The 15705-nt window shown below is 39.7% G+C and overlaps 1 protein-coding gene across 3 annotated transcripts in view; it reads left to right on the forward strand.

Moving 5' to 3' along the window:
• FAM13A (family with sequence similarity 13 member A) overlaps positions 1-15705 on the forward strand; it is a 249625-nt gene that overhangs the window by 119940 nt on the left and 113980 nt on the right. For all 3 annotated transcript variants that reach the window (XM_006143243.3, XM_027769857.1, XM_027769858.1), the window contains one exon: positions 207-370. In XM_006143243.3, the coding sequence (XP_006143305.1) occupies positions 207-370 (164 nt within the window). The remainder of the gene's footprint in view (positions 1-206; positions 371-15705) is intronic.

Raw genomic sequence — 15705 nt, forward strand, 5'->3', positions numbered from 1 at the left:
CCTGTGTCCTTGGTTATATAATAAAAAATACATATGTATATATATTTAATTCCATGCCTAGCTTGGTATTATCCTGGGCTGTTATTAATACATTGATACATTGGATTATTAACATATCAGAATAAGCTAAATTCCTTGATAATGTAATTTAAAAGACATTTACGTATATATTTCTTTTTCTTTTTCTCTTTAATTTAATTTTCCAGATCCCCAAGTCCAGGAGTGAGGGGTCTATTCAGACCCACAGGATACCACAGCCAGAGCTCTCTGACGGTGTTCCTCAGCTTAGCCTGCGGCGGAGTCGTCGGAAACCCTGTTTGGATGATGTGAGTTCAGCAGAGGATGCCAGTGGTGCCAAGGTCGCATCCAGGTGGGTGTGTTTCTTTTACCTCCCCGATACACATCGCCTTGTCTCCTCTGCGCGTAGCCCACATAAGTATGTCTATGTGTATCTTCTACTGGCCTCAACACTATATAGGCCAGTAACAATAATTGAAAATCCACTCCAAGTTGTGAGAATTTACTGACTAGTAAGTTCTTATGATAATATTTCCAGTGGTTTTGTTTCCTGGATTGAAATAACTTACTCAAGCAGACAGAGCCTGTGGGGCTCATAGTTAAGACTGAAGTTACTCTTTGGGTACCTCTTTATAGATGCTCAATAGAAAAATACTATCTGCAGTGTGAAGTGGAGATCAGAGTTGTCACTGGAACCGCTCCCACAGACTGATTTTGAATGTTGCTTGTTAACCACGATGGTGCACAGTATATCTGAAAGCAAACTTCCCTGCTGGACTTCTACATAGTCGACTGCAGTTTGAATCCTAGATCTGGCGGCCTGAACTCATGGCGGATGCGTGTGCTTGTGTCCAAAATCCCAGGGGGGTAATGGAGGAGAAGGGATTAAGACCTGACCAGCCCCCTGGGGGCAGGGGTGATTATTCACTTTCCGTTTGTCTCTTTAGCCAGCACACGCACCCTATAGCAAAAAAAAAAAAGATGCAATTTCTAAGTGTCTATTATGATGTACCAGGCATTGAAAGGGGCTGGTGATAAAATAATAAGACTCAGGAGCTCCCTTGGAGAAGCTTAAAATGCAGTTTGCAGAACGGGAAGCAAGGACAGAGGAAAGGCGCGTAACTGTATTGTGAGATGAGGTTCAGTGGTTTCAGAAAGAGAGGGACTTTGGACAAAGGTTGTAGGTTAGGTAGAGGTTTGGGGGCAGGAAAATGGAGACAAGAGTGTTTCTGGAATTAAAAGCAGTAAGTGCAAGGACACGCCGGGCAGTAAGGCCCCTTGGAGGGGAATTGCTGGTGCAGTATTCGATTTAGGCACGTGAGACAGGAGAAGGGCAACGGGGGTTAGGAGACTAAGCCAAGTATCGTCACATCTTGAAAAATGTATCCCATATAAATGAGTTTGCATTTTCTTTTTTTTTTTTCTTTATTTATTTATATCACCTGAGGTCACGTGGAATTACCAGAGAGAGAGAGAGAGAAAGAGAGGGGAAGAGAGCACCCCCAATGGGATGGTCGAAGAGAGAGAGAGAGAGAGGAAGAGAGCACCCCCAATGGGATGGTCAGTTGCACTCCCTTCTCTGTTTCTCCACCATGTTGTGATCTAGGGTACACGACACATACCTGGAGTGATTTTTAAACCACAGGAGCCAGCGTTCAAATCATGGTTGACCACGTGGTGTCTGGCTCCCTTAACCACTAGGCTATGAGGATGCCTTGAGGAGATTGCATTTTCTCTTGAAAATGAAGGGTTGCAATACAGGAAGTAAAAACAGGAAAGTAGTATAAACAGACTTGGGTTTTATAAAATGTCCCGTGACAACAGTGCAGAAGAGATGAAAGGGAACAGTGAGAGGGACTAGGAAACCTGCAAGGAGGCTTCTGGGACAAACCAGGCCCCAATCAGAGCCCCATCCGGTCACTGTAGGTCTGAGAGTGAGAAGCAGGGATAGTCAGGGATACTATCCATCTCTTGAAGGAAAGGGAGACACTAGGTTATTGCTTAGAGGAGGACTGAGCCCAGAAAAGGGTGGGGTTTTCTTCTGCTTGTTTTATTACATTTGGGGTATTAAGATATTTAAGAGAGTGAACTTGGGTAGTTTGTATTCGTGGACAGAGCCAGTGGAAAGGAAAAAAAAGTGCTACAAGCCAGGTGCCCTGGTGCCACGTAGCACGCTCCGTGCAGAGGGGTTAGTGGCCTCAGTCTGTAGAGGAATCAACTGTGGTCAGTGGGGGCAAGTTCAGAGAATTTAGGGCACAGATGCAGAACATTTCAAAAAAATTATTTATTTCATTTTATTTATTATTATTACTTAATTCACTAGACAGAGAGACAAGGAAAGTGAGAAAGCAAGCTGCCAGGCCGGTACTCAAACTACAGTCAGCCACGTGGGAGTCCAGCGCCTCCACCACCACACCACTTACTGGCACCAACATGAGACCTTTTTAAAGTTGTCTTCTCTAAGTTAAACACCAGGGTCAGGCCAGCCTCATGGTCTAGGACAGGAAAATGGAAGAAGGGATTATGGCATGACTATACCCCACTGGGGGAGAGGGAGAACGCTTCTTCCCTCTCCCTGTCTCTTTTGTCTCTCTGTGTCTCTGGTGAGTGCATGTACCCTCTGGGTTTAAATAAGTAAATAATAAAAACCAGGGTTAAGTGGCTGAGTGTAATAGTGCAGGTGTTATCTTCACCACATTGCTTTGTAAACAGTTATGTCAAGAATGCCTTAAGTGACATAATTAAAAGAAAAATTCAACTGTTTGTTGTCTTTATCATGTTTATCCATCCAGTCAGAAACTGGAAAAAAGATAAAGTTTCCTGCTTGTACAGGTAGTCAGATAAGAGCTTCCTGTCTGGAGAATGAATCTGTGTTTCTGAGAGGAAAACCTAGACGTGTGTTATGGAGGGAGGGAAGCCACCCCTAACCATTGCTCTCGCTATGGTTTGCTCCTTCTGGTCAGCTTGCCATTACCCACTGAAGGCAAATGCATATTTGTATTTATGAATTGTGTATATGTATATACTTTTCAGTTTTCCAAGTACAGTTTGACAACCTCGTAGGCCTAGGTGGAGAGGCGTTGTCTACCTTAAACCTTGCTACCCTGAGTCACACCGACGCTCATTCAGCCTCTCCTCTCTCTCCATAGCTCTCTTGTATCTGCAGAGTAGTTTTTGGTTTTTTAGTTTTGATTTACCGCCTTGTGAGGTAAATTGTAAGACAAATTATCAAGAGGCAATTGGAAATAATGATGATCAGTTTAAAACATTTTAAATCCTTTATGTATCTTGGAAGTAGCATAATAAGTATTATGCCAATTTTCAGGTCAAAAACGAGCTCAGGAAGCTGTTTTATTTGCACTTACTTGCCAGAAATTGTCACTGGCTAGTTCATATATTTCAAATTTTCAAATTAAGAAGTGTTTGCATATGTCCATGAGTATACAAAATGTACTCATACGAGTACTTTCTCTAAACCATCTCCACCTTTCTCCTGAATAGCTTTTAGTCACATGAGTCTTAATAGCAGGTTGGCAATGTGTACTGAGTGGAATGTTATACCTCCGTTCTTGGATATAATATTTGCCTTGGCTTACCAATTTTTTTTTTTCAAAGAATTGTCAAGAAGTACTTAAGCTAGACTTTTCCTAGAATTGAGTTATTTTAGTTGCTCTTTGAAAAAGGAAAAAAAAAAAAACAGCAAAATCTATTCTTGTTTGCCCTATGATCTAGTGAGTCTAATATACTTTATAAACAGAAAGTATAAAATAATTCTGTTTGCAGTTATTAAAATCAGTATAACACATTTATACATAAGCGTTTGGTTTCAGTAGAGTTACCGTATCAGTTAGTAACACACATAAAACTAAGAAAGAACCCTAGGTGTTGATATTTTCTGAATAATGAAGTCTCCGAGGATTTTTCAATAATGGGGTAAAGGTTGATTTCTAGGGCTTTCGAAAACTAATTTTTGGCTAACAGTCTGTTTTTGAACTTTAAATTTTATAGGCTATGACCTTTTTGTAGTATTTGTTCCCAGACTGACTCACTTTGATCTTTGTTTTCTGAGTTTCAATTCTTATACAAAGTCCCATTGCTTATTGAGAAGAAATAAGATGTATTAGCAAATATTAATTATTTTTCTACTCTTCCAAAGGTGGCAGTGAAATAAAACTTTAAAAGAGTTAACCACATTTCTAAATGTAACATTTTGAGAGCCCAAAGAGAAGCAGAATATCATTTATTACTTGTCACCTGATTTCTATCTAGAATAGTATTCAGATGAATAATTTTTTTCTGTATTTCTATATGTTTAAAATTGACATTGAGGATGTAATCATGTAGCAACAACAATTTTATAAATCTTCATAGAATCTTTCTGCCACAATTAGAGTGACTTTAAGAGAAGCACTTAGGGGGATCAGTAGATGGTGGAGTGGTTAAATTGCTGGACTCCCATGTAGTCAACTGCAGTTTGAGGCCCGGACCTGGTGGCTTGAAACTCGCATCAGGCGCATGTGCATGTGTGCTCAAATTCCCAAGAGGAGAAAGGATTGTGGTGTGGTCAGGAAAGGGGTTTGGGTGGTGGTCCTGCCCGTGGGGGGGGGGGGTTGATTTCTTGTTTTCTATCTTTCTTTCTCTGTATCTCTGGTGAGCACATGTACCCTAAAACAAAAACCTCTCCTAAAAAAAAAAAAAACACTAAGGAATAAGTATCTCCTGGTTATATTAGAGCTCAGTGGAAGGATCTATTTCATACTGAATTCAGAGCCGAAGATAATAGTGCTTAGTGATGTGTTCATTTCATTCAATGAAAGCATTAGGTAGTCTAGACATAGCAGCTAAACCCACTAGCAGTAATTCTTAAAATTCTGTTAAAGATTCTTGTTTTGTATTAAGAAGTGTGTATGTTCCTAAAGTCCACGAGGCATAATTTTAATCTGATAGACCTGTTTTAATGGAAGGAATTCCTGTCCTTTACAGTGTAAGTTCCTAAGCCCAAAGCTAACCAATGTTCTGTTACGATGAAGGTGAACTTTGTGGTTCTAGGAAAAGTATCACTAGGTTTGAGTGTCAGCAAATGTTTCATCTCAGCTGCTGCAGTATAGAAGTTGGTGATTTAAAAGGCACTGGCAGAAACGAACCTGACACTGGGCAGGTGCATCCCCTGAAGCAAGACTTGAACATTCCAACCCTTATCTCCACCCAAGATATTCTTATCTTACTCCTTTTAAAGATATTAGGGGGGGAAGCATTACCATAAAAAAACAACATACAAGTATTGACTAGTATGTTAAGAAAAAAAACATATATTTAAGTTTTTTTCTAGAAGAGAAAATGATATTATCTATCCTCAAAAAATTGGAAGAGGGACCAGCAGTTAACATAATGGCTATGTCACTGTACTCCCATGTAGCCAACCATGGTTTGAGTCCTGGACCCGGTGGCTTAAACTCACGCTGGGTGCATGTGCGTGCGTGCCCAAGATCCCAAGAGGAGAATGTAGGAGAAGGGATTGCAGCGTGGCCATCCCCCCGGGGAATGATTTCTCACTTTCTGTCTCTCTTTCTCTCTCTGTCTTTCTGGTGAGCGCATGCGCCCTACAGCAAAAACCTCTCAAAAAAAAAAAAAAATTGAAAGAAAAGCTCTGTATTTTGTGTAAAAGCTTGTGATGTTGAAAGGGTTTGAAGCATCAGGGATACCTATCTTACTGTTTCAACAAGTGAAAAAGATAAATGATCATTTTCTGGCAGTTCTAGTACTGTACAGTATCATATTGCTGTAAATATTTTTAAACTTTCGAACTTTAACATAGAGGATGGGGTTAATATTTTTAGTCTTTTAGATGGTAGACATTGATTATAATATTGCATTTAAAAGGTCATGTATATTTTTTTAATCGTGTGATTTTTCTGGAAGACCTAAGGAAAGTCTTTAGCTTTGTCCTATAAGGTCAGGGTGAAGACTGCTGAGAACATGTCTTATCTGATTTCATTTATGAGATGTTCAGGGAAGAAAAATCTATAGAAACAGGAAGTAGACAGGAAGTGCGATTGCCTGGGCTGAGGTGGGGACGACAGGCTTGAGGGTAAATGGCCCAAAGGATGACAATGTTCTGAGGCTGACTTGTGGCCATAGTTACACCACTTGGTAAAGTGAAGAAAAATCAATCAACTGTAGACTTGAAGTAGGTGGATTTTGTAATATCTAAAATATACATCAATAATGTTGTTTAGGAAAAAGTACAAATACAAAGGAAAGGTTGGGGTGAGGCGTGGATATGCTTTAACAAGAAATGCACTTGATTGAAAATCGCTCAAGTACAGCCGTCGTCATAAGTAAATGCTGTCTGCCAAGAGAGCTGTTTGCCTCATTTCAGGAGAATTTGTTCCTACATACTTTTCTTTGAATATAACAGCGCATATGGTAGGAATAAAGGTCAGGTCCGCCCAAAAGGTGATTCATCAGGAGGGAGAAGAAGAGGGAAAAAGCCCTTTGTTTGCTCATTCTGGAAGGGCTCCAGTGTGTACCTTACTGTGCTATAATCAGAAGCTATTAAAGTGATCAGTATTTCAGGCAGGCATGGAGACAAACAAACAAAAAACTGACACCCTGGGAGTATTGCACAAAACAATCATAGCCCATGGCTCATGGGCAGAAAAGCTACCCAGTGTGCTGTTATGATGAAGGTAAGCTTTGTGGATCTAGGAAGAGTCAACTGGGTTTCAATGTCAGCAGACGTTCATGGGCTTCGTTGTAGGTGAGAGTCCTATAATCCTGTTGACAACTAATGAAAGTTTTGTACTTGGCTCTTATGTAGAGAGATTACTGATGAAAAGTGATTAAAATGCTTTCATTTTCTATAATGGGAAAATATAAAAAAGCCCCACTATGCCCATTATTTACCTAAAATAATACAATGAAGGGCTGGCCCAATAACCCAGTAGTTAAAGGAGCTGGATTCCACATGGCCAACCAGGGTTTGAATCTTGTCCCTAGTGACATAAGAAACAAACCAGGTACATGTGCATGCATGCCCCAAATCCCAGCAGGATGAAGAAATGGAGGAAAAGGGATTGTGACATGACCACATCCCATGAAGGGGGTACTTTCTCTCCCCTGCCCGATTCCCATGACCACATGTACCCTCTAATATTATTTATTAAAAATAATAATAAGGGGACAAGTAGATGGCATAGTGATTATGTCACTGGACTCTCAACATAGTTGACCTCAATTCGAGTCCTGGACCCAGCAGCACAAAACTCACACCAGGCACATGTGTGTGTGTGCCCAAGATCATGAGAGAAGAATGGAGGAGAAGGGATTGTAGCATGGCCACCTCCCCTGGAAGGTGATTTCTTGCTTTCCATCTTTCTGTCTCTGTCGGTCTCTCTGGCAATTGCATGTACCCTATAGCAAAATTCTCTCTAAATAATAAGATGATGATGAAGAAGAAATAGATTTAAAGGAAATATCTTTGTGTATATTGTAGCTATTGTCTTAATTTGGTAGATAAATGAGGGGAATTACAGTAAGTCACTTTTCAATGTTTATTAAAAACACAGTATTCAAGGCCAGCAGATAGCAGGTGGTTAAGATGCCGGACTCCCACATGGCCGATCATGGTTTGAGTCCCGGACCCAGCAGCTGGGCACATGTGCATATGTGCCCAAAATTCTAAGAGGAGAATGGAGGAGAAGGGATTACAGAATGGTCATCCCCCTGGGGCGGGGGATGATTTCTCACTTTCTGTCTCTCTGTCTCTCCAGTAAGCACAAGTGCCCTATAGCAAACCTCTCTGAGAAGAAGAAATAACAATAACCCTAGATGTAATTTTTTATGACTATATCGCAGTCATGTCAGGTAGACCCAGTAAAAACAATTTCATATCTGAAAAGTGACCTTGGTTGAAGGAAGCGTGACTGAAGTAAGGTTATTCATTTCGCAAATGTTTATTGAGTTAGGTGGATTAATCAAGATCACATGCTGACAGGCCAAGATTAAATATGATGCTTCTGATTATCTTACAGTTATTTTCTGCCTGTCTTCTACCCTTCATGTGCTTATGCGCTTCTCCTCACCCCAAGTGTGAGTTCCCAAAGGACAGGGCTGGACCTTGCATTTTTTTTCAATCCCTGACAAAACTTAGTAAGTGTGAACTCAGGTGGTGCTGGGTGGTGCTTATCTAACATAGGTGCCCAATTTGGCCTTAAAGTCCACTGCCAGACGAGGTCACTGGCTTCCCTTCATCTAGCTGAACTAGACCTCTCAGGTGGAAGTCAACGCTAAAGTCTAGAACTTTATGTGTCAGTTTTCTCTCTTGTAGTCCTCAGAAAGTACTATCCAAAGGGAACCTGGCATGGTGCACCTTAAGGGTACCACAGAAGTCAGGAGAGCTGCGCCCTCTTAATTGTCCCCATATGACCTCTGTGTCATCCCATAGCATTGCCATCAGTCATGTATTGCTTGCTTATCTAGGAGAACCCACTGTTTCAGAAGGCTCATCATATCTGCAACTCTGCATGTGTGACATTCGCCAAACAGAACACTTGTTTTTTGTTTTAAATTATTTTTATTTAACTATATTATTATTATTATTATTGTCCAGTTTGATCAGAGAGAAACAGAGGAAGAGAGAGAGAGAGAATGTGAGAAAAGAAGCCGCCAGGTCTGGGACTCAAACTGCCTTGGCCATGTGGGAGTCCAGCTCCCTTAACCACCACGCCACCTGCCGGCCCCAGAATTCTCCATGTTTTAGTGTAACATATTAGAATAGTACATTTCTTAAAAATTAGACTTACAGCAATATGAATAATGAATTAGTATTCAACCTCATTAACTGTGCCCATAGCCTTTCAAGCCTTCTCATCTATTAACACCTGCTATTAAATGTGACTCTTCATTTCTGAAGTCCAGTGAGCCAAAAAAAAAAAACAGCTGTAACCATCCTGTGTGTGCACTTCATAAAGGGCACTAGTGCACTAATGACTTCCTGGATGTGTGTTTGTTCCCGACAGCATTTCACTGTCTGCTCCTTGGAGCTCAGTTTCAGGAGGTTTAACTAGTGATTAGTGATGCTGAAATAAAATCAGGATTCTAAACTCCAAGATTCATAACCATGTTGTGTACTGTACAGTTTGAAAAATTACCAAGTATTAGGTCATTGGAAAAGTCATGACTTTTTTTTTAAATGCAAAAATGCATCAGGACTTTTCCAACGACCCAATATTATGGTGGTTCTGCTGACAGCACAAGGTTTGCTGCGGTAGCTCCCATGTGAGCACAGGAGAGTTTAAAACCCCCTTGGCAAAAGCACAAGGGTGAGTTTTACCATACAGTTCTGTTACAGAGCTCCCATTCTCTGAGTTGTCCCCACTCCCTGACTTTCATAGCAAAAGATTTATGGAAAATTAGATTGGAAAAGGGCCCCAAGGTCCCAGATTGACTCAGAAAAAAAATATCTAATGTATCTGGGCAGATAGTTTTCTAATTTGTTCTTGACCACCACTAACTCCCATGGTAAATATCCCAAGGTCTCAAACTATTTCATAGAAGTTAAATATTATTTAAAATATTTTCCTATATTTTAGTTCTATCTCCTTTGAAAATGAAAGTCTCTGATATTTCTCCCAATATTTTGATTATTAAAGAACAAATAGTTCTCTACCCATTCATCTCAGTCTGCCCTTGGTACAATTGCTATGACCACTCAAATTCTGACATTTTGCTGGGATCCAAACTGCAGTTAATTTTTTTTTTTTCTAGACTGGCCCTGTGGCCTGGTGGTTAAGACAGCTAGATTCCACATGGCTGACCACACAGTAAGAATTCTGGCCCCAAAAGCCTGGAAAACATATCGGGCACAAGTACATGTATGCCCCAAATCCCAATAGGATGGAGAAATGGAGAAGGGATTGTGGCATGACCACACCCCATTACAGGGCGCTTCCTCCTTCTCTTGTTCTTTTTCTCGCTGGTGAGACACGTGCCCTTTGGCTTGCACAAATGAATGAATGAATGAATGAATGAATTATTTAAAGTTAATGTATACTTAATTATTTTTCCCAAAATTTTTATGGTATGAATCATTTATGAAAATGTAGGTAAGTAGTGGTAAGGAAGTTAATTGCCATATCTTCACATCATTTCTAGTGGCATATAGCTCACCAGAGGATTTCTGGACTGCTCTGGTCTTGGCTGGGTTTATCATAGTTTCAAAGTCAGCAAAACATTATCAGGCACAATTTATGTACTGCATATTATACACTTGGGCCACAGGAGCCAGGGTGAACTACAGCATGGCTTCTGTCTTTAGGAACCTTCCAGTCCATCAAGTAAGACAAGCTTAATAATAATATATAGTAGAAGATTTTAAAGTGGCATAGTACTATAAAAGCGGGGAAGAACTATAAAACCGGGGAGAACTCATCATTGAATAAAGTTCAAGGCATTCACAACTCTTAAAAATCCTGCTCAGCCTACCTTCCTGACTTACTGATTGGCAATATTCTGTTCTTTATCCAAGCTGTATACATTGCAATCACAGTATTTTGGGTGTATCCCAGAGGTCTCTGTGTGGGTGCTAACATTGCTCCCTTTGTCTGGGGTACCCTTCTCCTACTTTGTCAATGGTCAATTTAAATTTCATCATCTCCTTGAAGTTCCATCTAATTTTTGCCATTTTATATTAAGAGAATCATACTATATGTATTCTTTCATCTTCCTTCTTCTTTAATTTAGTAGGTTTTGAAAGTTCATCCATGTTGTAGCATCTATCAGTACTTCATTACTTTGTATACCCAAACAGCATTCTACTGTATGGATATGCCATGTTTTGTTTATCCATTCATTAGTTGGTAGACTTTTGGGTTGTTTCCACATTTTGGCCATTATGAATGATGCCAGTATGAATATTTCTCTACAAGTATTTGTGCATTCATAGCTTTCAGTTCTCATGGGTATATGCCTAAGAATTGTTGCATCATACAGTATCTCTAAATAATTTTTTGGAGAATGAGAAACCAACTGCTTCATCTTACATTTCTACCAACAATGTGCAGTGGTTCCAGTTTCTCCACATTCTCACCAATACTTGTCATTTACATCTACTGGGTGTAAAGCGGAATAATATCTCATTGTTGTTATGATTTGCGTTGCCCTAATGACTAACGTTTAGCATCTTTTTATGTGTTTAATGATTATTTGTGTGTCTTCTTTGGGGAAAAGTCTTTTCAAATTCTTTGCTCAGTCTCTATTCTAGTTGAAAGATCTTTGTCAGATACATTATTTGCAAATATTTTCTCATATTCTAGGAGTTGTCTTTTCAGGTTTTATTAGTGTTCTTTGAAGCACCGAAGTTTTCAATTCTGATGAAGTCCAATTAATCTATTGTTTTATTTTGTTGTTTATGATTTTGATGTCATATCTAAGAAACCATTGCCTAATCCAAGATAATAAATGTTTACATCTATGTTTTCTTCTAGGAATTTTATAGCTTTAGTTCTTAGGTTTACATCTTTGATCCACTTTGAATTAATTTTTATGTATGGTGTAAGGTATGAGTCTATTTTCATTCTTTTGCGTGTGGCTATGCAGTCGTTAATAGCACGACTTGCTGAAAAGATTATTCTTTTCTTATTGAATAGTCTTTTTGGTTTCCTTGTCAAAATCTGAACCTGATATTTGTTTTTTTAGGGTCCTAACTCTTCTTTTCTTCTGCCATGTTTGTTTTTTGGGAACATAAACTTCAACTGAGTAGAGAGATGAGCATGACTTAAATCAATTGGATATCTTAGCACAATCCAAAGATTTTTATCTTATCTCACAGTGGTAATCAGAAAAGACTGCTTATGGCCTCTTCCCTCCCAAATCTACCACTATATTCTCATCTGTACCCCTACACTCTGCCTTCTCTCCTATTATAATAATGAACTGACCTTGGATCTCTGAGGTCAACCCTTGTGCTTGTGTTCTGGGTCCTATTCCCACTCATTCGCTCAAGGACTATGTTCCAAAAATCACCTCCCTCTACTATGACATCAGTTTCTCCTTTTTTCTAGACTGTTCTCATTAGCAGAGAAACATGCCATAACAGCTCTCAATGTTTTTTTTAGTCCCTCCCTGAAAACCATATCCCTCTTCTTTAGAGCAAATCTCCATGAGAGGATCTTGTATCTCCATATCCTCTCCTCCCATTCTGTCTCAACACACATACCACCACGTTTGTTCTTGTTAAGAGCAACAACCTCTGATCTTGCCAAATCCAAAGGTCAGCCTACTGTTCTCCAGTCATCCTGTTGCTCTGCACCATTTGACCCAACTGATCTCTCCTTTTTGAAATACTTCTTCACTCTGCTTTTACAACATCTCACTGTCTTGTTTCCCTCTAGTCTTACTGGACACCCTTTCTTAGTCTTCTTTTCAGATGCTTCTTGTTTTCCAGGCCTCTCAGATTTGGAACACCCCCAGGTCAGTCTTCTGTATACTTCTCAACCTATACTTATTTCTGTGTGCTTTTATCCAGTTCCATGATTCCAGCCTCTCCATTATACTCCAAATTGCTTTATTCATTTGGCAGGGCCAACTACTTAATTCTACCCCACTGCCCTCTTTCCCACCCCCACTGGCCAAACCAGGGAAAGTGAAAATGTGGACCCTCTTATTCAACAATTATTAAGAATTTCAAGATAGTAACAGCCAAGCATTAAATCAGATATGGGGCCCTTCTGAGCAAGGACCCTGTGAGAGTGCAGATTTTGTGTCCATGAAGCCATCCCTGCATTAGCTACATGAGAAGCCCATTTGTATATTTAATGAGCAACTCACACTCAATCTATGTAAAACAGAATTCCCAATTTGCATATTTTTATTGAGTCTTTCTTCCCAAGATTGTAAGCTCCATAAGCACAGGAGCTTTAATTTTGTTTTCTTCTCTATCCCCCTGGTTCGTGGTGGCTATCAAATGAGTAAATGGGTTGTTAATTTCCAGGAAGAAAGACACTCACCAGAGAGAACCAGAGAGGGAGAACGCCTCCCCTAATAGGGCATGGGCATGCTGCAACCCCTTCTCCTTTATTTCTCCATTCTATCAGGACTTGAGGCATGCATGCACACATGCCCAACATGTTTTTCAAGTCATCAGACCTGAGCTTTCAACTGCAAGGTCAACCATGTGGAGTCAGGCTCTTTTAACCACCAGGCTACAGGGCCTGCGCACAACTGAACTGCTTTTGGACTTACAGTTATGACTTGACTCATAAAATCCCTGGGTGGCAGAAACAGAAGGGACAGCATGTGAGAGGCTGAGGAAGGCTGAGCTTTATTTGGCTGAGTGCTGTGGGTTAAAGAGGGTATTCTGGGCTGAGAGAAATGCCTGAACTAAACAAGGGTAAGAAAGCAAAGCACCAGAGGGGGCAGAATGGTGTAGCCTGACCAAGCCCCTGTTTCTATGAAGGAGAAGGTGATGTGAGTGGATAGAAAGCTGAGGAGGAAGAGGGTCCTGCTGAGTGTGTCATTAGCATAAAATTCCTACTGTGTAGGCTGTGACCAACAATCAAAACTTTTTTGACATAATTAAAAGGGAATTTGGAAAGATCCATTCTGTACAATCTGGATTTAGGTGAAGAAAGACCCAAACCAGTAAAACCTATTAGAATAAAAAGCCGTCATGCAAAGGTTAAGTAATAAACATTAATGGTTTGACTGGATGGTGAAGGGGAATGAAAGAGAACAAGTGGTGGTAACATACTAATGGACAGGGAAGGAAGAGAGAGAGAATTATTGCATCTAAGCTTTGCTTATTAAAGTATGGATTCAATTATCACTTGGTTTGATCTTATTCTGTACTGTTTATGTATTTGCTTTATATTGTGTACTTTTGGGTCTAAGATGACTGGAAATATTCCATATTTCCAAAGGTATGTGTAGCTGTTAAAAAAAAAAAATTTCACTAGGCTCTTTCTAAACTTTTAAAGTCGGATCAACCTTTTTTTTTTTTTTGGAGAGGTTTTTACCATAGGGCGCGTGCGCTCGCCAAACAGACAGAGAGAAACAGAGAGACAGAAAGCAAGAAATCACCCCATAGGGGGGATGGCCACACCGCAATCCCTTCTCCTCCATTCTCCTCTCAGGATCTTGGGCATGCACGCATGCACACGTGTCCGGCAGGAGTTTTAAGCCACCGGGTCCGGGACTCGAACCGTGGTCAACTACGTGGGAGTCCAGCAACATAGCCATTATGCTAACTGCTGGTCCTGGATTGACCTATTTTTTAATGTTGTCTTCTTAAAGTAGTATTTTGAAGCATTATTATGGAATTAGAATTTATTTTAATGCATTTTCTTCTATTGAACATTGTTTTATTCTATACTTAAGGTATAAAACATGGACTTATATTTTATATATATATATATACACACACACACACACACACATAGTTAAAGGTATACTGTAGTACATTTTCTTTATGTAAGGAATGAATTCATTTCAATGTCTCTTTGGAGAGCTGTTAGTTTCATTGACTTTATTTATTTATTATTTATGTATTTATTTATTTATTTGTAAGTCCAGTCTATTTCCAGATTTATTTGAAATTCTTATTTCCAGCTTAAATATGTCTCACTACAATGCAATGAAAAAAGTTTACTAGTTTCATTATGAATTCTAGTAATGTTCCATACCTGAATTTCACTAAGAAGGGGAATACAGACATATACACAACTACTTAATGCACTGAGCTTAATTTTCTGAAAAGTTGAATTAAAAGATTGTTTAAATGTGACCTATTCTTGGTAACACAAATAATTGCTACTTCCCTTTATTTTCCTCTTGAATATACGTTCGTTTATTCATTTGTTTGGTTGGTTCAGGGCAAAGCATTCTGCTTTGTGTTAAAGTAAATTAATTTTACCAGCCAATGTGTTGACATTGAGAGCTTATGCTTGTGCTATTAGTTCATGTCCTAGAAATATAAAGAGTTTATTTTATGTTTTGTGGACACAGAATCAGCCAGTTCATTACCATATCACACTAAACATTTTTGACATTTCTCTAAGAAAGCCTACTTCTCTGTCAGGAAATATTTAACAGGGTGAAAGGTCATTAGACAATTTAAGGCAGCTGATCTCAGGTGTGGTAGCAGCTGTTGTGTGGGGAGGACCTATTTTATGAGAACAGAAACACTATTATCTGGACTCCCAAGAGAGATTTGGAGAAAGTCATGCCCAGGGAATCCCGTTCCAGGAAAATGTGCTCGCAACACTTATTTATTGGCAATGATCACTAACTGAGATTCCATCTGGCAAAACTAGGGATATTTCCCTGTCCCAGAAAGTTGGAGAACAATTATGTAAGTCATCTGAAATAATTTATTTTTAACTACCACCTTTTTTTTTAAGTTTCACTGTAGGGTGTATGTACTGACCAGAGAAAGACACAGAGAGAGAGAGAGAGAGAGAAAGTAAGAAATCACCTTTCATGGGCAGTGCCCAGTCCCCATTCCCTTCTCCTCCAGGGTCCTCTCAGGACTTTGGGCATGCACACATATGTGCCTGGTGTGATTTTCAAGCCACTGGGTCTGGGACTTTGGGCCATGGAGGAACCAGAGCCTTAACCTCCACACTGCCTGCTAGCCCTTTAACCACTTCTTATTGGAGAAACTGTAGTCTGTTCATTCTTACAAGAATC

Source organism: Tupaia chinensis, unplaced genomic scaffold (assembly GCF_000334495.1).
Source record: "Tupaia chinensis unplaced genomic scaffold, TupChi_1.0 Scaffold000094_1, whole genome shotgun sequence".
NCBI lineage: Eukaryota > Metazoa > Chordata > Mammalia > Scandentia > Tupaiidae > Tupaia > Tupaia belangeri.